Source organism: Aspergillus pseudodeflectus, assembly GCF_044049435.1.
Source record: "Aspergillus pseudodeflectus strain CBS 756.74 chromosome Unknown BJX68scaffold_66, whole genome shotgun sequence".
Lineage (NCBI taxonomy): Eukaryota > Fungi > Ascomycota > Eurotiomycetes > Eurotiales > Aspergillaceae > Aspergillus > Aspergillus pseudodeflectus.
Genome location: NW_027263842.1, coordinates 77,004 through 94,875, shown reverse-complemented (window position 1 = coordinate 94,875; position 17,872 = coordinate 77,004). Strand labels below are relative to the sequence as shown.

The 17,872-nt window shown below is 54.0% G+C and overlaps 7 protein-coding genes across 7 annotated transcripts; 2 read left to right on the top strand and 5 right to left on the bottom strand.

Annotated features, from left to right (window-relative positions):
• Nucleotides 1-379: 379 nt before the first annotated feature.
• Nucleotides 380-2,236, top strand: BJX68DRAFT_246730 (Zn(II)2Cys6 transcription factor). The gene is made up of 2 exons (XM_071041693.1): nt 380-470; nt 523-2,236. Exons 1-2 carry the CDS (start codon nt 406-408, stop codon nt 2,117-2,119), a joined length of 1,662 nt encoding a protein of 553 aa, XP_070894006.1. The 5' UTR covers nt 380-405; the 3' UTR covers nt 2,120-2,236.
• Nucleotides 2,237-2,934: 698 nt separating this feature from the next.
• BJX68DRAFT_271701 (uncharacterized protein) lies at nt 2,935-4,397 on the bottom strand (the record flags this gene model as incomplete). Its single annotated transcript, XM_071047014.1, has 2 exons — nt 2,935-4,043; nt 4,100-4,397. The coding sequence occupies 2 exons, from the start codon at nt 4,395-4,397 to the stop codon at nt 2,935-2,937; spliced, it is 1,407 nt and encodes a 468-aa protein (XP_070894005.1).
• Nucleotides 4,398-4,944: 547 nt separating this feature from the next.
• Nucleotides 4,945-5,343, top strand: BJX68DRAFT_271700 (uncharacterized protein; the record flags this gene model as incomplete). The annotated part of the gene is made up of 1 exon (XM_071047013.1): nt 4,945-5,343. The coding sequence occupies one exon, from the start codon at nt 4,945-4,947 to the stop codon at nt 5,341-5,343; it is 399 nt and encodes a 132-aa protein (XP_070894004.1).
• Nucleotides 5,344-6,655: 1,312 nt separating this feature from the next.
• BJX68DRAFT_271699 (serine hydrolase domain-containing protein) lies at nt 6,656-8,344 on the bottom strand (the record flags this gene model as incomplete). The annotated part of the gene is made up of 1 exon (XM_071047012.1): nt 6,656-8,344. One exon carries the CDS (start codon nt 8,342-8,344, stop codon nt 6,656-6,658), a length of 1,689 nt encoding a protein of 562 aa, XP_070894003.1.
• A 1,668-nt stretch (nt 8,345-10,012) lies between these two features.
• On the bottom strand, nt 10,013-11,310 carry BJX68DRAFT_258535 (TauD/TfdA dioxygenase family protein; the record flags this gene model as incomplete). Its single annotated transcript, XM_071043540.1, has 4 exons — nt 10,013-10,132; nt 10,187-10,320; nt 10,374-11,106; nt 11,182-11,310. The coding sequence occupies 4 exons, from the start codon at nt 11,308-11,310 to the stop codon at nt 10,013-10,015; spliced, it is 1,116 nt and encodes a 371-aa protein (XP_070894002.1).
• Nucleotides 11,311-11,870: 560 nt separating this feature from the next.
• Nucleotides 11,871-12,996, bottom strand: BJX68DRAFT_246729 (SDR family NAD(P)-dependent oxidoreductase). The gene has a single exon (XM_071041692.1). It carries the CDS (start codon nt 12,941-12,943, stop codon nt 12,035-12,037), a length of 909 nt encoding a protein of 302 aa, XP_070894001.1. The 5' UTR covers nt 12,944-12,996; the 3' UTR covers nt 11,871-12,034.
• A 598-nt stretch (nt 12,997-13,594) lies between these two features.
• On the bottom strand, nt 13,595-17,828 carry tmpL (putative NRPS-like enzyme; the record flags this gene model as incomplete). Its single annotated transcript, XM_071048647.1, has 8 exons — nt 13,595-13,968; nt 14,031-15,354; nt 15,411-15,507; nt 16,425-16,722; nt 16,785-16,869; nt 16,925-17,007; nt 17,063-17,197; nt 17,255-17,828. The coding sequence occupies 8 exons, from the start codon at nt 17,826-17,828 to the stop codon at nt 13,595-13,597; spliced, it is 2,970 nt and encodes a 989-aa protein (XP_070894000.1).
• Nucleotides 17,829-17,872: the final 44 nt, after the last annotated feature.

Genomic DNA, 17,872 nt, shown 5'->3' with positions numbered 1-17,872 from the left:
CCAATACATATTCCCCCAGTCATTCGTCTGTCTTGCCCATGTAAATACTGAGGTAAATGTTGTTATCCATGATATATTTTCTTCCGAGGGCCCAGTCCTGCGGCTGTACATCTACTCCTGGCAAATGAGGGTTAGTCGTGGGCAGTTTCAGGTCTTAGTTATGAGAAGGGACAAAGATCAAAATAACATAACGACAGATTGGGAGCCGCACCAAAATGACTTGAAGCAAAAGTTCGCCTCGCAGACTCTCGTAGAATTCCATCTGGTCCACTACTTTGGCGAGCGGACCAATGACCGTTGATACGCATGTGGGCCTGACGATAGTATTGATGAGTAATCTCTTAAGGAGCCAGCTGGATTCGCAGTCGGCTGCAGCTGAGTCTCCTTCAATCCATCGTCACGATCATGGGTTCTTCAAAAGTGCCAGCCGCTCGTCGAACGCGATCCAAGACGGGATGTCGAACATGCCGGTGAGTTACCCGGGCAGACGTATAGCAGCCCATCTCTCTAACAACCATGCAGTGCGCGTCACCTCAAATGCGACGAAACCCCCGTAGCCTGCCGAAACTGCTCGTCGACTGGTCGACGGTGCGATGGCTACGATGCCCAGAGGTTACCTCCGAAGCTCAAAGCGGCCCTAAAGCAGCCCGAGAATCAGTATCTCAGTCCCAGCAGTCTGGGCACCGGCCTGGATTGGGCAATGACGTCCGACGAGCGGCGCTGTCTCTCCTACTTCCAGTTCCACACCGTCCCCACGCTACTGGAGTTTTTCGATTCGGCACTATGGCAGAAGCTTGTCCTCGAGATGAGCCGCTCTGAGCCGCCTGTTTACCACGCCATTGTTGCCCTCAGCGCGATCCACCAGAATTCCGAGGAGAATGGGATGCCCCTAGCGACCCCGGCCCCAAGAGCCGAAAACCCCTGGCACCAATTCGCAGAGGATCAATTAGCTCGCTCAATCAAGCTCATCAACCAACGACGAACCTCGCAGGATCCCCGCCTCCGAGAAGTCATACTCGTCTGTTGTCTGCTTTTCGTTCTCGCCGACCTGCTGCGCGGATTCTACGAAAATGCCTTTCTGCATCTGCAAAGCGGCCTTCGCATCCTCAGAGACCTCCAACTGACCGGGCCGGTAGCGAATCCCACTTCCCGCCAAAGCCTAGTCGAGCAATGCATCGTCGCGGCCTTTGCTCACCTCGACATCCTCGCCACCCACTACGACCGCGTCTTCCCCATCCTCCGCGCCCACGACCAGCATATTGCGCACCCTCCAAACGCTCCTACGCCCTTCCACACCCTCCCCGAAGCCCGCATCGCATTCGACGCCCTCCTCAGCGCAGCCTACGAATTCAGCGCCCCCTGCATGGGCATGACCGAAGAACAGGTCGTGGCGAGCTACTCCGTCCTCCAAGCGCAGCAGCACGAGGTCTGGTGGCAGATGAACCAATTCACCCACTCCTTCCGCCCATTCTACACAACCACCTACCACAAGCTCTCTCCCAAGGAGCAGCGCGGCGCAGATATCATCAACCTGCACCTCATCAGCCTCCCCGTGTGCCTGCAGACCTGCCTTCTCGGGAAGAACTACGCGGCCATGGCACACTACACCAGTGATCTGGAGACGGTGTGTACTTTGACCGAAGAGATCATGAGCAAGTTCCCGGAGCGCCCGTCCTTCACCCTCGAAGCGGGCGTCCTCCCGCCCCTGTATCTCTCTGCTATTCTGTGTGTCGAGTACGGCATCCGTTGGCGCGCCATCGAGCTTCTCCGGTCCTGGCCGCACCGCGAGGGCCCCTTTGATTCCAACTGGCTCGCGTCGCTGGCGGAAGAGGCGCTGCGGCTTGATTTGCACGAGCGGTGTACGACGGAGCCAGGGTTCGGGGAGATGGCTTTCGTCGTCAATGGGAGTGAGGGACAGGTGACGGCGAGCGCGATGCTACAGAAGCTCACGAGGATACGAAGGCAGAAAATTGACATGATGCTGCGAACGAAACGGCTGGAAAGTGCAACGCTGGACGATGAGTGGGATCCGCTCAATGCGGTGGGGCCGGTCAAGGGGATGGCGAGTTGGTCGTGCATCAAGGCTTTCCCGGCCAGGATTTCTATTCCGCATGCGTAGAGGCATTGGGGTTCCGTTTGGCTCAGGAAATCGAAGTCGTACTCGTGAGACTGTACATAGTTTGGTTATATTCATCAAGGCGAGCAGCATGGCATAATGCATCTTATCAGATCCTACAGCAAACATCACCGTATTTCTTAACACATGACATCTGGCCGATACACCAAGGGTGGGGTAGTCTGCTGAATCCAGACCCATCAGAAAAAGGCCTATATAGGTTAACTAAACTCACAGATAAACTTGAACTGGTCCGTTCATACCATCGCGCCAGCCTAAAAAGTATACCCACTTGAACTCCCGAGGGACATACATTAGCACTTTCGAGTGCAAGACAACTGTACCCCGGAGGACGCTCACGATGCAAGTGGATAAGACAACAATATGCATATGCCGTTTACTACAGGTGCCGGAAACCTTTTGGTTTCGATTACGGACTTAGCCTGGGTATTCACAATGAATGACCGTGGTGCAAGCTCAAGTTCTGGGGAAAGGCGGGTTGCCATGGGCATGCTACGGTGATGTATGTGGTGCACGACCAGGTGGACACCATCGGTGGATCCTTTGGGGAGTACAAGTGTACCGTGGTGGGGATAAGGATGGGCAGTTTTATCTAAAGGAGGAGGCAACCGGTGTTGAGTTAGTTTGTGATACGTGATAGTATTGATTTGATGGCTGCAGTTTAGTTTCTCATGTATGCAGGAGAAATGGTGGCTGTTGGTGACGGGGATAAATAGGGACAGATAGGTGGTTGAGATATATCTTTCTCTTCTGTATCGTCTATCGCTTGCAGAGGATTGATTACATGCTTCCTGATCTCAAGTGTGAGGATCTCGATATGGAGCAAGGAATTTCTCCCACGTCGCCTCCCACACATGCGCCCGTCGCTCGTCATAGAAAAAGGAGCGAAGCACCCTCTGCACAGCCCCCCAAGCCGCAGAGCCACGCTCAAGAACAGCGGGGACGAGCAAGGCCCGAAAGACCTCCTTTTGCATGCCATCAGCAGCAATCCCATGGTCCACTGGCGCGCAAATGACAAACGATAGCCATATCAAGCAGTCGGTAACTGCGCAGTTGCTTTTCCACGAGTCCCGGCCTGAGTATGCCAGGTTTAGAAGCATCTCCGCCCGCTTCTCAGTCTGTCTATGCATTTGAGATGCCGGGTGCAGGGCCATGGCGCTCATGTCGTCCGCGAGGCATCGCAAGCTGACCAAGATGCACTTTTCGAGGTGTGTGAGGTTTGATAGGGTGGTTGTCGGGGAGAGCCAGGTGGGGGTTTCCCGAGGGTTGTGCTGAAGATATGTATCGTGCCAGGCGGAGAAGCCCTGCAGGATCTCAATCATGGTCGACGAGAGATACCCCCCTTGTATGAGCTCGACGAAACCGCGAGGGTGGTCCGAGTGGGTGTATCGCTCGGGAAAGGCCGCCGAGCTCCTGCTGGAATGTGCAAATTGGTCCCGGGGAAGTGTGTCCTCATGGCAGACCAAAAGGTTCTGTGCAAGGAGAGACGAGGCCACTACGGCGTCCCTCATGGCCGGCACCGACTGCCCAACCTGATCAAAGCCCCCTCGGGCCTGAATGACCGCGCGAAAACCTGGTACATGCGTTCTACTGTAGTTTTCCCAGCCGAGATAGTCGTCAATCGGTATCAGCAGCGACAGTGCATGGACTAGAACGTCGTCGACCGTGTCCGTCGCCAGCATCCTGTGTACATCGTCCAGGAGCCTCTTGCGGTAGAAGATGGTTGCTGCGTAAATTTCACCAGCGCGATCCCCCGGAATCAGCGTGCACAGGGCGAAGGCGACAAGCCCATGCCGGGTGATTGCGTTCCTGGATGACCAGTCAAGTAGAGCGGATACATAAGATTTTGCGCTCGAAGGGCCATGGCCGAATACCCGGGAATCGTGTGGACAGATAACGTCAAAGTCTTGGGTCGTTTCAGCAAAGTATGCACAAAGAGATCAAATCAGGGTAGGGACTCACAGTACGATAGTGCCCAGCAGCCAAGCGGCTCTGGGAGCCTGCGGCCCATGCTGGTCATTCGGTAGACCTTTTGACGTGCAGCTGGCCTCTTGGTGCGCAGGCGGCCATTCCTTGCCAAACTGTGTGATATGCGCTCTGCATTATTATGCTCCGTGTCCGTCCACTCCACAAAGGAGCCTAAACTGACCTCTGGAGTCTTGACAGGGCGCTTCTGGGCGGCTTTCTCCGCGGTGAAGCTGGTGATTACTCGACGCCACTTCCTCCTGTCTTCACTGGGCGAATGATATGGTATGAACATGGCTTTTGGCTGAATTTCGTACAGGATGCAATTGTTGATTTCTCACCATGGGTTATACGACTCTCTTAATGTATACCGCGTGCAGAACTCCAACGATGCTCAAGATCTCTCAGCTGGAAGTGTTGTGATTGGCTGGGCCGGCTAAGTTTATTTTTGACTTTAGCTGCGACCCACTTCCAAGTATGTGGATGTGGATCTTCCCAGTGCCATTTATCTAACATCCAAGAGGCTGCTCCGCGAACTTGACGGATCGCCAATCTCGCCCGGGGCTGAGTATACTCGCTGTGGCCAAGTTGCCTCTGGCCTACGCCCAAGTAGAAATGTCTCCCACAACCGTCGTAACTACTTCTACTTCTGGCGCTACTGTCCCATTCATCAACAAAACAAACCTGGAACGTCGCCTGCACACACTGAGCCATCCCATCTTTCACAATGTCGACCTTCCAACCTCTCTTTTCCACCACACAAGGTCGGCGGCAACCATGGCCGCACCCCGATTCAGCTGTCCCTTAAACCCCCATCCCTATCCGCCACCATTCGAGACGGCATGGCCCTCTCAAGCTGGCTACTTACTGGCGCAGTCCTCCGAGACCTCGTCCTCCGCGTCTTCGACTACTACACCCTCCTCCGATTCGCCCTGCTCGTCCTCTTCCGAACAACAGACCACCCCCTCATGACCCTTGGCAGGGCATGTAGCCGCTACACGGGTGGCGTGCTGCGCACAAGATTCACTGGACAACATCCTACTTCAACAGGAACATTCTCCGCGACCCTAGCCCTTAGATCCATGGTCATCTCCCGCATCAGGGCACGAATCAACCACCTGCTTAGCGCCCTAGCCCCAGGCATGATGGAGCTTTTTAAACAAGCCCGAACAATGGTGGAGAATATGACGGCAGAGATGGAGCGATACAGCGTTCAAGAACAAAGATGTGGCGGGGAATGAGGTGCTCTTCCTCCTCTGCCTGCTTGACTACGAGTCATTGCATCGCTTCGCACACAACAAGCTCCATCTGGATGGCCTTGCCTGATGGACGAAGATCGTCAAGGACCATCCGCATCACTAGATTTTCGACAGATGTACATAGTTCCATCGGGTCATTTGGAGAATATCTATATCAACAGCAAGCGGACTGGGATGAGCGAGACTTGGTTTCCGGTCTGTGATGGGGAGGGTGGGAACGCTGGAAAGCGGGTTGCCTCATAGCCGCTCCAGAAGGCGATATCCTACTTCTGGCGGGCCTTTTACCCTCCTATAGGGATTTGTTCCGCCGTGTTCGCGGGGACATGGCTGATATCTAGCAAATCAAGTTCATTGGGTCAAGGGCGCTTATGCACGAGGTTTTTTCTACCAAGCCTACGGATTACTCGGGAATAGCACGGCTTTAGCGGTGAGCACAAGGTCGCGATTCAGGGTCCAAGGGGCTCCCTTGGTTTATCTCCGTTAATCTCCGTACAATGGCATTCAGGCGGGTAACAGGGTTTTGGAATGACAAATCAACCAGAAACATAGCAAGACTGTTGCTCTATCAAGTGTTTCGACGCGCTGTCATCGACTAGTCTACCCCTGCGTCTCTTCTCACCCACCTTGCCAGTCCTATAATTACTATTGCTAGAGGATAGCCAACCAAGGAGGGAAGAGTGAGATGCTGTAGAATACAAAGGCTTAATTTTACTTTCCGAATGACAAAAGCCAGTTCACCTCATACAGTCTATGACCAGAGTGAGTGTGAGCAGCCATCATCAGATGGCTATTGCCATACTCAGTTGAGCGGGTGCCAGTCAAGCGCAGCCAGACACATTCGTGCACTATTTCAGCTTCCCCTGCCAGTTCTACAGCGATTAGTATGACTATAGGTCGACTCCCTTTACGGCTGATGGAACCTCAAGGCTGCGGCGAGTCGTAGCGTAATACGGCTCGCGGGAAGAAACCGATTATTGTCTTGTAAGGCTGGGGGCGCCTCACACAGCGGCCCATTGAACCCAATCGAGATGATCTTGGGCGGGTTCAACATGTCTCTTCAATCTCCTGTCCGAAGTGCAGGAGTGGAAGAGTGCTGTTTCAGGACTTGCTGCATCGAAAGTGAGGCTGCGTGTGGCCGTATTCGACCAGGACAGAGGATTAGAGTAATAATGGGCCCCTTTGTGAGGCAACAATCCAGAATCATAACATCATACTTGGCAACCTTTTGCGTCTTATTCTGATCTGGATTCCCTATTTATTTCCGCGGTTTATCCTACATCCTGTTATCAGTCACCTATCTAGATACTTTCTGTAGCCAACCTGGCTCCGCTTCTATATCCCACTGCCACCACAGACCCTCCACTGCTCCCCCTTCATCAACCTGGAACTTCAGCAACATCTGCTTATGTTCCCTGGCAATAATCACCCGTGTCCTCGTATAGTCCTCATCCGGCTGAAAGAAGCTGTACACGTCGGTCTGGTAGAAGATCAATGGACATTTGGAGGCAGGACGGTGGTTGAAGATCACAGCCAAAGACACCGGACCAGAAGGCTGACTCGAAGCGACAACACTCAACGTGAATCGATCGTTGAAGCCCCGGTAGTCGCCCACATAGATCAAGCGATCTCGCTCCCGGTCATTCGGCCGCCTGTTCTCCTCCCACGGAGCTTCAACATGCTCCCGATAAAACCCTGCCGCAAGCTCTGCCTCCTTCTTCGCCCAAGGCAGCAAATCAACCACCGGCTTCAAGTCAAACAGAGCCTGGATGAGGATCTGCGCGGTAAAGTCACTCGCATCCCCCAAATCCCTCCCGTTGGTCGCAGTCACCACCGCACTCTGCGTCTCCGGAAATGTATACACGCTAAACACCGAGCCTCGCATACCCCCCGTATGCCCCACCGCCGTAAGCGGAGAGGGTGCTTCTTCCTTTCCGAGGATGTAGTCGAGGTGGCACTGATGCTCCTTGCCCTGCGAAAGCGCATTCCCACCAAACGAGCTCAGCTTCGACGAGGGCAGGTCGATTCGGAACCAGCCCATTCCGTACGCAGCGGGCTTGCTGAAGTCCGGATCGTCCGCTGGGCGAGTCCAGTAGCCGCGACGGACGCGGGTCATGTGTTTCAGCGGGTTATTGGGAACGGTGCGTTTGTACGAGGGGTCCTTCTCGCTGCGCTCGGCGTCCAGCACCGCGATGCACCAGGTAAGCATGTCACTCAGGCTGCTGCGTATTCCCATGCCAGCCAGGAGCGGCGAATGCTCATCACACGGCCACGAAGAATCTGGCAGATGATAGAATCGTCCATTGCTTAGTTTCGTGCATGGCGCGGCAATATTGTCATCGTTCTCGATATCCGTTCGCGTCATTGCTGTCCTGGTCATCCCGAGGGGTTCCAGGATACGCTCCCGGACAAAGTCGGCGAACCGTTGGCCTGAGACTCGTTCCACGATGAGAGCCATAAGGCCCACGGCCGCGTTGTTATAGAGCCATTCCCGGTTAAACCTCTGTTCTCCGTTTCCGTTTCGAGTAGGCATCGCGTTGAGGATGGCAATCAGGTCTTCCGGATCGCTCGCGATCGTTCCCCGCGGACCAACCGTGAGCATCATAGGCGAGGCAAGGCCCGTCGTATGTCGGAAACAATCAATAATATCCGCCTCCTGTCCGATTCTAGGATCCCCCTCCGGATTAAACTCTGGGAGATGTTTCTGAATCCGATCGGTCCAGCTTAGCTTCCCTTCGTCGACGAGGATCCCCACTGCGGCGGACGTGAACATCTTTGAGCAGGAGCCCAGCATGTATATGGTGTTTTCATTGGCGGGGAGGGCCAACTCGCTATCGCGATGGCCGATGCTGTTCTTCATGATTACGCGGCCGTGGTGGACTACACCCAAAGTGATAGATGGGGTCTGGCATGTTGAGAAGATTTGCTGGATTTGTGCGAGGCATGATGAGAGTCTATGCTGGGTTGCAGCCTGTTTCTCGTCCATGTTTCTGGCAGGTAATATGGTGGAGGGAGGGAGTTAGAGAAACAGATTGGAATTGAACGGACCAGGGAAGATATCTTGTGCGGGGAGGGGCCCATATAAATAGTCCTGAGAACAGCTAGCTCAGATATCTCCACACGATTCACTACCCGAGAATGTACGCAGGCTAGCTGTACCTGAGCTGATTATTCAAGATCCTACCCCGACTATACGGCTATCCAGGGTTTTAACCTATCACACAAACTACAATGGCACATTTTCTTGTTGCATGCAACACGAGCTTCAATTCCAGCTAAAGAGTGGACAGAAGTCGATATCTGCCAACTTGCATCACCACATGACACCGCACTACATCCCCAGCACCGACACAAACAACCCCAAGTCCACCTTCCCCTTCCCCCTTGGTGTCACACGCAAGTTCGGCATATCGGACCCTCTTCACTTGGGAAGCGCCTCGCCCTCGCCGTTAGCGGCACCAGCGGAAGCGATATCACCCCAGGGATACATTTTCGGCTACAGGCCTCCGCGTAAGCTGCTGCCGCAGTTTCATGACATCTTCCGAATGCTGGGTACTCACTGGATGTGGAGGGAAATAGGTCTGTTATTGAGAGTGTCAGTAGACTGGCACAAGGCAAAGGAGAGAATCAATCGGCTGGAGTAGACTTATTCGTACCTCGTTGAGATTGGAGAATCGGAAATGCTAGGCTTTGATGGAAAGCGATCTTTCGGTTTGAAGGTTCTGTCTTGGTTGAGGTTGAGCAGAGATGCATGGAGAGGCAGGGAAGGACGCGGTATTTAACCTGTTGGCAAGGACAGGCTCTCGCACTTCATCTTGGTTTCTCTCAACACGGAGGGCCGAGGCCATGTCGTGGTTCTGCCAAAGCTGGACAGATGCGGCGCGCGGTGGCTGCCAAGATTATGCTGTCGGAGGCCTCCAACGTCGAGTCTACATAGTGTATGCATCGTGATTCGTCACAGAAAATGTATGGGGCATCTCCGCCGCGCCTGTGTTGGAGGCAAGCTCAGGCCCCCCGCAGATCAACATCGCGGACACTCCCCGCTGCCAAAACCCCAGACGAACAATTTAGCCGCCAGGCTAATTAGATATTAGACGGTCAGCATTGCGCAATTAAACATCTTACCTCGTAGTACTGGGAATCAGCACATACCAAGCCGATCGTGAGCATTGCCTACCTAGGTGATTCGTGCATGTGCTGCAACATTACCCGCGACAATTGGTCCTTAGCAACCCGTGGGTAATCGCTGGATTGCCATTAATCAGCTATCGACTTGAGAACTTGGGGTGCCCACCATTTGAAGTACTTGTGGGGATCAAAATAACCTACATCTGAGGGCGGAATATACACCTGTCTTCAGGTTCTATGGCGTTGAAATTGGGTATATTCGCCACGCTGTGTCATTCCTTCTCGTCCATCACCATACTATTCTGGGTGCTAAGGTGCAATGGCCATTGAGCTAACCGTTTCTCTCTACAAGCGTCAAGTGTTATAATCAGAGCGTATCTGCGAGTGCTAGATTGAAGTAGCCCGTCCATCACTCAGACCTGTAGCATACTGCTGGTCGTGGCAAAACTAATAATCACACTTTAACGGAACAGCACCAGTACTCTTGCCGCGATCTAGTACCACCCGAATATCGACTATTTCTGACTCATTTTTCCGGTACGTACGGCGTCTCAAACGGCCGTTCAGCCTGAGGGGTGAGGCGCGCTAGATGCCGACGCTCGTACGTATTCCAGTCCACGATCGCAGTATGCGCAGTGACGCGATTCTAGGCTCGTTAGAATCATGCAAGAAACCCTGCGACAGCATATAAACGACTCACATCCCAAATGACAACTGTCCCGGGCTCCCACCGCACCCTAACCTGGTGCTCCAAGCAGCGCGCAATATGGTTTACCAGAAACCCCAGCAACATATCGCCCTCTTCCTTCTTCATTCCAACGATACTCGTCGTCACTACCCTGGTCAGCCTACCCAAAAATCCAATGTAAAGACGACGAGAAACTCACGCGCATTGACAAAAAGCGCCTTCTCCCCGGTAACCGGATGCGTGCGCACCAGTGGGTGTTCAACGTTCAGCGGCTTCCTCCGAACCAGTCTCCCCGCCCGATAGTACGGCTCCGCCTGCGACACCCCATCATGCAAGGCCGTCAGCCCGTGTAGCCTCTCTCGGAGGGCCGGCGACAGCCTGCGGTATGCCTCGACCGTATTGGCGAAGCCCGTATCCCCACCGACCTCGGGCAGCTCCAGGGCGTAGAGGATCGTCATGCCGGGCGGCTGCTCCTCGTATGTGACGTCCGAGTGCCAGAGCACGGTGCTGTTCTTGCCCGCGACAAACGTCGCAAAGTCCCCGTTGTTGCTTTGCTTCTGGTGCACGATGTGGATTTCGGGGTGGCCTTCGGGGACGCCGGCTGTTGGGTGGATGTGGTGTCTGCCAAAGTAGCCGCCAAAAGCGATTGCCTGCTCCATGGGGATATCGGCAAAGTCCTGGTTGCGGAAGACGAGGACTTTGCGTTGGGCAGCAAGGAGGGCGAGTTGGTCCTTGCCGGCGTTTGTGAGGGAGGACAGTTGGAGTCCGGTTATCTCGGTGCCCGTTGTGGGCGTTAGTTTCTTGAACGTTACTCCTGGGAGAAGAAGATCCTTCAGCGATGGATCGGCGTTTTTGCCTGGGTCATGATGTGTAAAGGGCTCTAATGGGGGGAGCTGCTCTGCGTGTTCCCAGACTGGGAGGTAATGGGGGTACTATCTTGGTTGATTAGTTGCACGTCGACGAGAGTACAGAGTGAGGTCGGAACGGAGCCGGAGCGCACGACTCACCTTCGCGTCCGTGGTGCCTCCCTCATCGTCGAGAGCCCGCACGATCTTAGGCTTCGCCCCGTTCGATTCGCCCTTGAGGCCGCCGTTGACATCTGCGTGGGTGGCTTGGTTTTCGGTTTGAACGGCCATTCTGCATCCTCATCCGTAGCAATGCTTGTGCTTTTAGCCAGTGCCTATATTCTTACACTCAGCGCGGGGCTATATTATATAAACCGACACACCCCCGCACAATCCAGTACTTGGCACTTGGACTATTCCCCGCATTTACTCCGCCACGGGGAGGGTCCGCTACCCCTCTCTTGCTGACGAAACTATCCCTGCTGTATAGCCAGTCTAAATATTGGAGTGAACCGTTTATACTGCAGAGTAAGCACTAGTCGACGCAATCACGAAATCAAAGTACAATTACTGGCCATGGGGCCAATATCTTTAGCCGGCTGGTAGCGGGGCTGAGGTCTCGGCATTCGACAAGACCATCACACAAAGCGCATGGGTTGATGGCTAGAATTGTATAAGCTAGCTTTAGTCTGTAAGAGGGAGGATGCGGCGACAGCTGGAATTGGGCTTCCTTCCACCTAGCTCTAGTTCCATGCTCAATTTTCCCGGTCGAGCTTTCGGCGAGTACCATCGTAGAGAATAATTAGCTAGGATGCTCTGCAGTCTTATGGCTCTTTGATAGAGTATAGTATCGCTATGTGAGCAGACTCACCACATATCATCCTGAAAAGACCCTCGGTAGATCGAGCAGTCAGATTTCCGGTATATAAGACGAGGTCCGAAATATACAACTCTATAACCTAAATACAGATGCTGACCTCTGGCTATTCTAGATCTAGTCCAGTCAATGAAGGGCTCAAAATACCATCCGAAGCTTTAGCTTATCCTCCCCAACAATCTCATCCTTCCTCTCCATGAGCTCCTCCATATCCCACGGGCAACTGATATACCTCCCACCCAACCACTCCCTCCGCTCAGCAGCCAGCCAAGCAATCGTATCACCAGCGACATCCGAAGAGTCCGGAAACCTCTCCCGCACTGCCTCCGGTAGCAGACCCTCGGAAATCTTCGTCTTGATCGCACCAGGGTTGACACAAAATGACAAAAGCCCTTGGTCACCGTACTCCACCTGCAGGGACTCGGTCCACCGCAGGACTGCCAGCTTTGAGCTCCGATAGCTCCCGCCGCCAGGTCGAACGCTTAATGCACCGGAAGAAGCGACATTTATCATGATGCACGACCCAGCGGATTCGGCCCGCGTGGCAAGCTGCATGGGGAGAAACGCGCGCGCCATGTTGAACAGACCGCGGAGATTCACCTCCCACGTCCGCCAGTAGACATCCGGATCGGAATCGAGGAACTTGCTTGGTGGCTCCATGTGTGCCGCGTTGTTCACGAGGATATCCAGTCGCCCACCGAACTCCTGTTCTACGGTACTATGAAGTGCCTGCACGCTCTCCCGGTTTGAAATGTCAACAACGCAGCTCAATACCGTCGGCTCAGGGCGGCCGGCTTGCGTGGCGGCAGTCTTAAGCTTGGCGACTAGATCGGGCGGGATACCCTGTAAATCGGCGATTGCTATCGCGGAGGCTCCTGCGCGTGCAAATGCTGTAGCGGCGGCATATCCGACTCCGTTTTCCCAGGCGGCGCCTGTGATAAGGACATGTTTGCCGGCTAGGTTCAGCTTCAGCGGGGAGATGTAGTCGTAGGTGGTGGAATGGCGTGTGGCTGTAAAGTCGCTTCTCGCAGGCGGATTTGCGGACATGGTTGACGCGTTCGTGGCACACAGACGAGGAAACCTGCACTGCCTTGCTAAAGGCATGGACTTTCGTTCAAGATAACAATTGGCTCCCGTCTTGGAGAATTTCAATAAACAATGACGTCATGCTAGACTGGAAGCTGACAAATGCGCCTTGTCAAACGCAATCCGCTTCATGATATGCACAAGTGCCCTATACTGATTTTGGGTGTGGGAGGCTATCGATTCATTTCTCAGGTAAATGAGAGGAAGGTCCATAGAATGGCCAGCCTGGTTCTTGTAAGAGTGATGGGCCTGTCCTTGCAGCCGAGGGTCGGCCAGGGGTGATAAAGCGTTCGCGAAGACTGACCTTCGATTTAAGGATTCAGCGCACCTTTCACAAAGAAGTTCTCCACGCGTGGATAAGAACTTACTGGCTATACTATAGGGAGGGGTAGGTTAAAGTGTGGCTTTGAAGCAAGCCGAAGGACAAATATACCAAAGTTCCCAGACGGTGGGGTATATCACGGTCCTTCGTCACATTTTCATCCGCCGGAATCTACCGTATAAGGTACTCTATCCATGATATATACATTGACTCTAATCTCGCGTATTACCTACCAAGAACCTACATACAATCCCAGTCAAGGAAAACTCACTCCAGAGTCACTGAAGCCATCAACTATCCCAAATAGCCCCATACGCCGGAACGCCCCTCGTCTCCATCCCATAAACGACCTTCTTCGTCAGCTTCTCATTCGAGATGATAATCACCGCCTCAGCACCCGAGCTCTGCACAGCATCCCAAGTAAGCCGTACCAGGTCCGGACGGCCCTGCTTCTTCGTGTCGTGGACAACGGCTTCGGGGTCTGCGTTATATACCGCAGCCACGATATCCTGTCCGAATGTATCAACGGGATTTGGGGTTGACCAGACGAGTCGGAAGGGGCATGTCGGGATCTGGATGTGGCCTAGAAGCGGACCGATTCCGGAGCCGGTGGCGACGAGGACGACGCTGTTGAAGAGGGTTGCTATTCGCATTACGCCGCATGCTGCATTGGTTAGTTGACATCTGTACATCAAGGCAGTCACGATGTAGACGGGGTAATCTTACTCGGAACCCCCCTCACCCAAATCCTACTCGGTGGCTTGCTGATTCTCCCACCCGTCCAATCCCCAGCCCTGGATACAACGAGAGAATAGCCCTTCGGGCGACCATTCTCTATTGTCGGTGCAGGCACAGTAGCGAACGAGTGCCATTCAATCAGTGGTCTCTCGGACAAACGTGTAAATGTACCCATAACCGGAACAGTATAGTCGAAATGCAGCCGGACGGCGTGGTTGGAGAGAACCTCTGCGTCGACAGGGACTGTCCGTAGGAAGAACCAGGAGCTCGCGATACTCAGTGTAATCAGTATGAGCATCCAGAAGCTAGGTGTAGCAATCATTCTATCCGCGAACGATTCCGCGGGCTCTCGTTTATCACGTATAGAAGACATGGTCTGCACCCAGATGATCGCGAGCGCAGTCCAGCCTGCGAAGCGATGGACGCGCTCGAATGTATTGTGATGCTTCTTTCGGATCGTAGGGTACGCGAATCCAAGCATAATGAGAAATATAGTCAAGGCTATCAGGGATAGTGTGATGGTAAGCACGGAGGGCCTGGAAGGTTCATCCGATCGCTCGATGAAGGAGTATACATTGTAGCAGATGTCGCCTGTATACCAGGCAACGGCCATTGTGGCAGCTCCGGAGTGCACTCCGCCGAGGTGGTAGATCTTTGCGCATCGTCTGCGGATAGCGAGCGGCCATGACTTTGGTACTGAGCAGCATACCGTGTAGAGAATGTTGATCACCATGTCTTGCCTGACTAAGATGGCTGTTGTGAGGTTGGCGAACGCAATGGTCGATATGTGACGACGATCAATTGACAGTACTGCCAAGAAGCATATAAGGGCGACAATGTTTGTGAGCCAAATGAACGAGAAGAGTGTGCGGTACACTATGAAGATGCGGTGTCGGAGGCCGCGCCATGGCTTGCTTGGCTTCTTTTCGGGCAAGGGATGTGGTTCCTTGGGTAGAGAGGATGACGACGAGGAGTCCGAGGCAGAGGATTTCTCGCGCGAGAAAATATGTGGTTTCTCTGATTTTTGCATTGCCTTGTTGTGCACGCTTGCATGATCGACCTCGAGGGCCAGAGCACGCTTGTCGACTTTTCCGTTCACCGTCAACGGGAACTCGTCCAAAATATGCCACCTAGTCGGAATAGCGTAGTAGGGCAGCTTTGACTTTAGATGTTCGGTAACCGACCAGATACTACACGTCTTTGGTGTCAGCACGCCCACCAGCTCTCCACCAACCATGAGCGCCGTCGCCTGCTGCACGCCCGGACAGGAGGCCAAGCAAGCACTGACGCCATCCAGTTCAACCCGGAATCCCTCCTCTTGGTCAGCATACATCTGCTATAGGCTTCTGGGAGAAGGTACATGTATACCTTGATTTTAACCTGCTCGTCATTTCGCCCAAGTGTCTCGAGACTGCCGTCTGGGAGCCATCGGGCCAGGTCTCCCGTGTTGTACATCATCGACTGCCTGTAAATGTAGTTAGTCAAGTGGCCCACTTTGATTGTTAGATCTCTATATCTCAGGCTCATGGGTCCGCTGGCCTGTCCGTGTATAGGTACGCAGCCAAATGCACGAAGGTGCAAGCGAGCCCCGCCAGCATACGTTCTTGGGTAAAGCACAACAGGAAAGAGCAAAGGCATATCCCCCGGTCATTACCTCCCCTTCTACTGAACGGCAATGTCAGGAAGGTGCAAGCCAAAGACGTGCCGGCCCATTCCAGGATAGAAGGAGCGAGTCCTAGGTGCTGGTCGCTCCTTCCCTTTCTCTTGGACGATCGGATTGGGAAGGTGCAACCCAGAGACGTGCCTTCCTGAAACACAATAGGATGGAACGAGGTGTGGGCGCTGGGTCGCTCCTTCAGTTTGTTGTTTGCGGGCTGTCAAGGAAGGTGCGACCCGTCACCGTACCTTCCTAAAACGAAACAGGAAGGAGCGACCAGCGAAGAAGGGCTGGTCGGTCCTTCCTTGCCTTATAAGCTCACTATGTGAGGAAGGCGCCACCCAGAGTTCGCTCTTTCCTAAAACAGAACAGGAAGGAGCGGCGAGTGAGGCCCCGGTCGTTCCTTCCTCTCCGTCTCATGGTGAACCGCGAGGAAGGTGCGACCGGATCTGCGCCTTCCTAAACCAGGATAGGAAGGCACGTCCCTTGGTTGTTCCTTCCATGTGTGCCCCCTTGACTGGCAAGGAAGGCGCGACCAGCTCTCGTGCCTTCCTTTTACGGAACAGGAAGGAACGGTCAGGGGGGTTTGCCGGTCGTCCCTTCCCACCATGTTTCGTTGGTCGGTGCAGGAAGGCGCGACCAAAACACACCCTCAGTAGTATGAAAGTGGAAGGAACAACTGTTCAAGGGAAGTGGGGGATGAACTGTGATAGAAACGTACGTACCCATCATCAACGAATTTATCATAGTGATACCGCTCTGCAGTTCTATCGGGCTGCCCGATATACCCCCTCGTTACACCCGTTCCGCTCGCCCACATCGTACCGACGTCGCCGATTCGGCAGGGCGACATGGATCCGTCGAGAATGTAGACATTGTTGTTAGGCGTCGGTTTGCCGATTGTGAGAGTTGTTCCGGCTGTATGTTTGTGCATTGTGTTGATGATCGTCGTCTCGGTGGGGCCGCAGCAGTTGTAGAATGCTACTCCTGCGCCGGACCATCTGTCTGCGATGCTGTGTGTCTCTTTCAGCTAGTGCCTTTTCAGTGTGCAGGGTGTGCAGCCTACTTTTGTGGGCAAGGCTCACCGGCCGTCGCGACGCATCTGATGTTGGGGTATTCAACGGCGTCGTACTTGGCGAGGATACTCGGGGTGCAGATCAAGATGTCAATCTAGAAGATGTACTCTGTGAGCCAGCCTTGATAACGCGAAGGAATTATACCGTACCTCTTGCAATGTCGCCTTCCAGTCCGAGCCACGTAGAACCAATGTTGCCCCGTTGGCCATGCTGCCGAGGATCTCCCAGGCGCCTGCATCTAGTCAGTAGAGATACCAAGTAGGATGCCTGGGGATTGCGAGACCCACCCATGTCAAAGCTAATGGACAGGACCTGCCCGACCTTTCTACCTGGCGCCATGGCGAGGTTGCCGGGAGACTGGCAGAGAATATTGGTGACATTTCGATGCGTAACATCTACCCCTTTAGGCTGGCCAGTTGTTCCTGATGCCGCAGAGCAGGAATTAGAGGATGTGGAATTATCGAGGGTAGGGCACGCACCCGACGTGTATATCACATAGCATCCGGAATCTCCGTCTCCTTCACAGATGATCTCGTTAGGGCCAAGCTCAGGATTTATGTACCTGTCGCAGGAAAGAATATCCTCGAGAACAAGTACGAAAGAAACGAGGTTTATGTCTCGCAGCCGTGATTCGAATTGCCGCAGACAGAGCGCAACGGCTATGTTACACTGGCCAGCTGCATGTTGCAGGGTCTCATCGGGGACCACGCAGCCATCCATGGGGACGTACTGCGCGCCAGCCATAAGAATGCCCAGGATCCCAGCGACCATTTCTGGGCTCCTCTTCACGAGCAGCAATACTCGACTCCCAGGCTTCACTTCACTCTGGTTCAACTGAGTGGCGATGAATTGCGCCTGACGGAGCAGCTCGCCGTACGTGACGTTTCGTCGCTGGTCACCGCGGAGATCGAGCAGCGCAATGTCCTCGGGACTGCGCGTTGCATAGTGAATAAATGCGTGATGAACGGTTGGAAACGGAACCGCCGATTTGGCCCCAAACCCGAACCTGAGGTCGGGGTCTGCACGAGATACCAGACCGGGCTGGGAGTGCATACTGGTCGCGGAACCGGACATGACGGCGTCCACGGCTGTGTTGT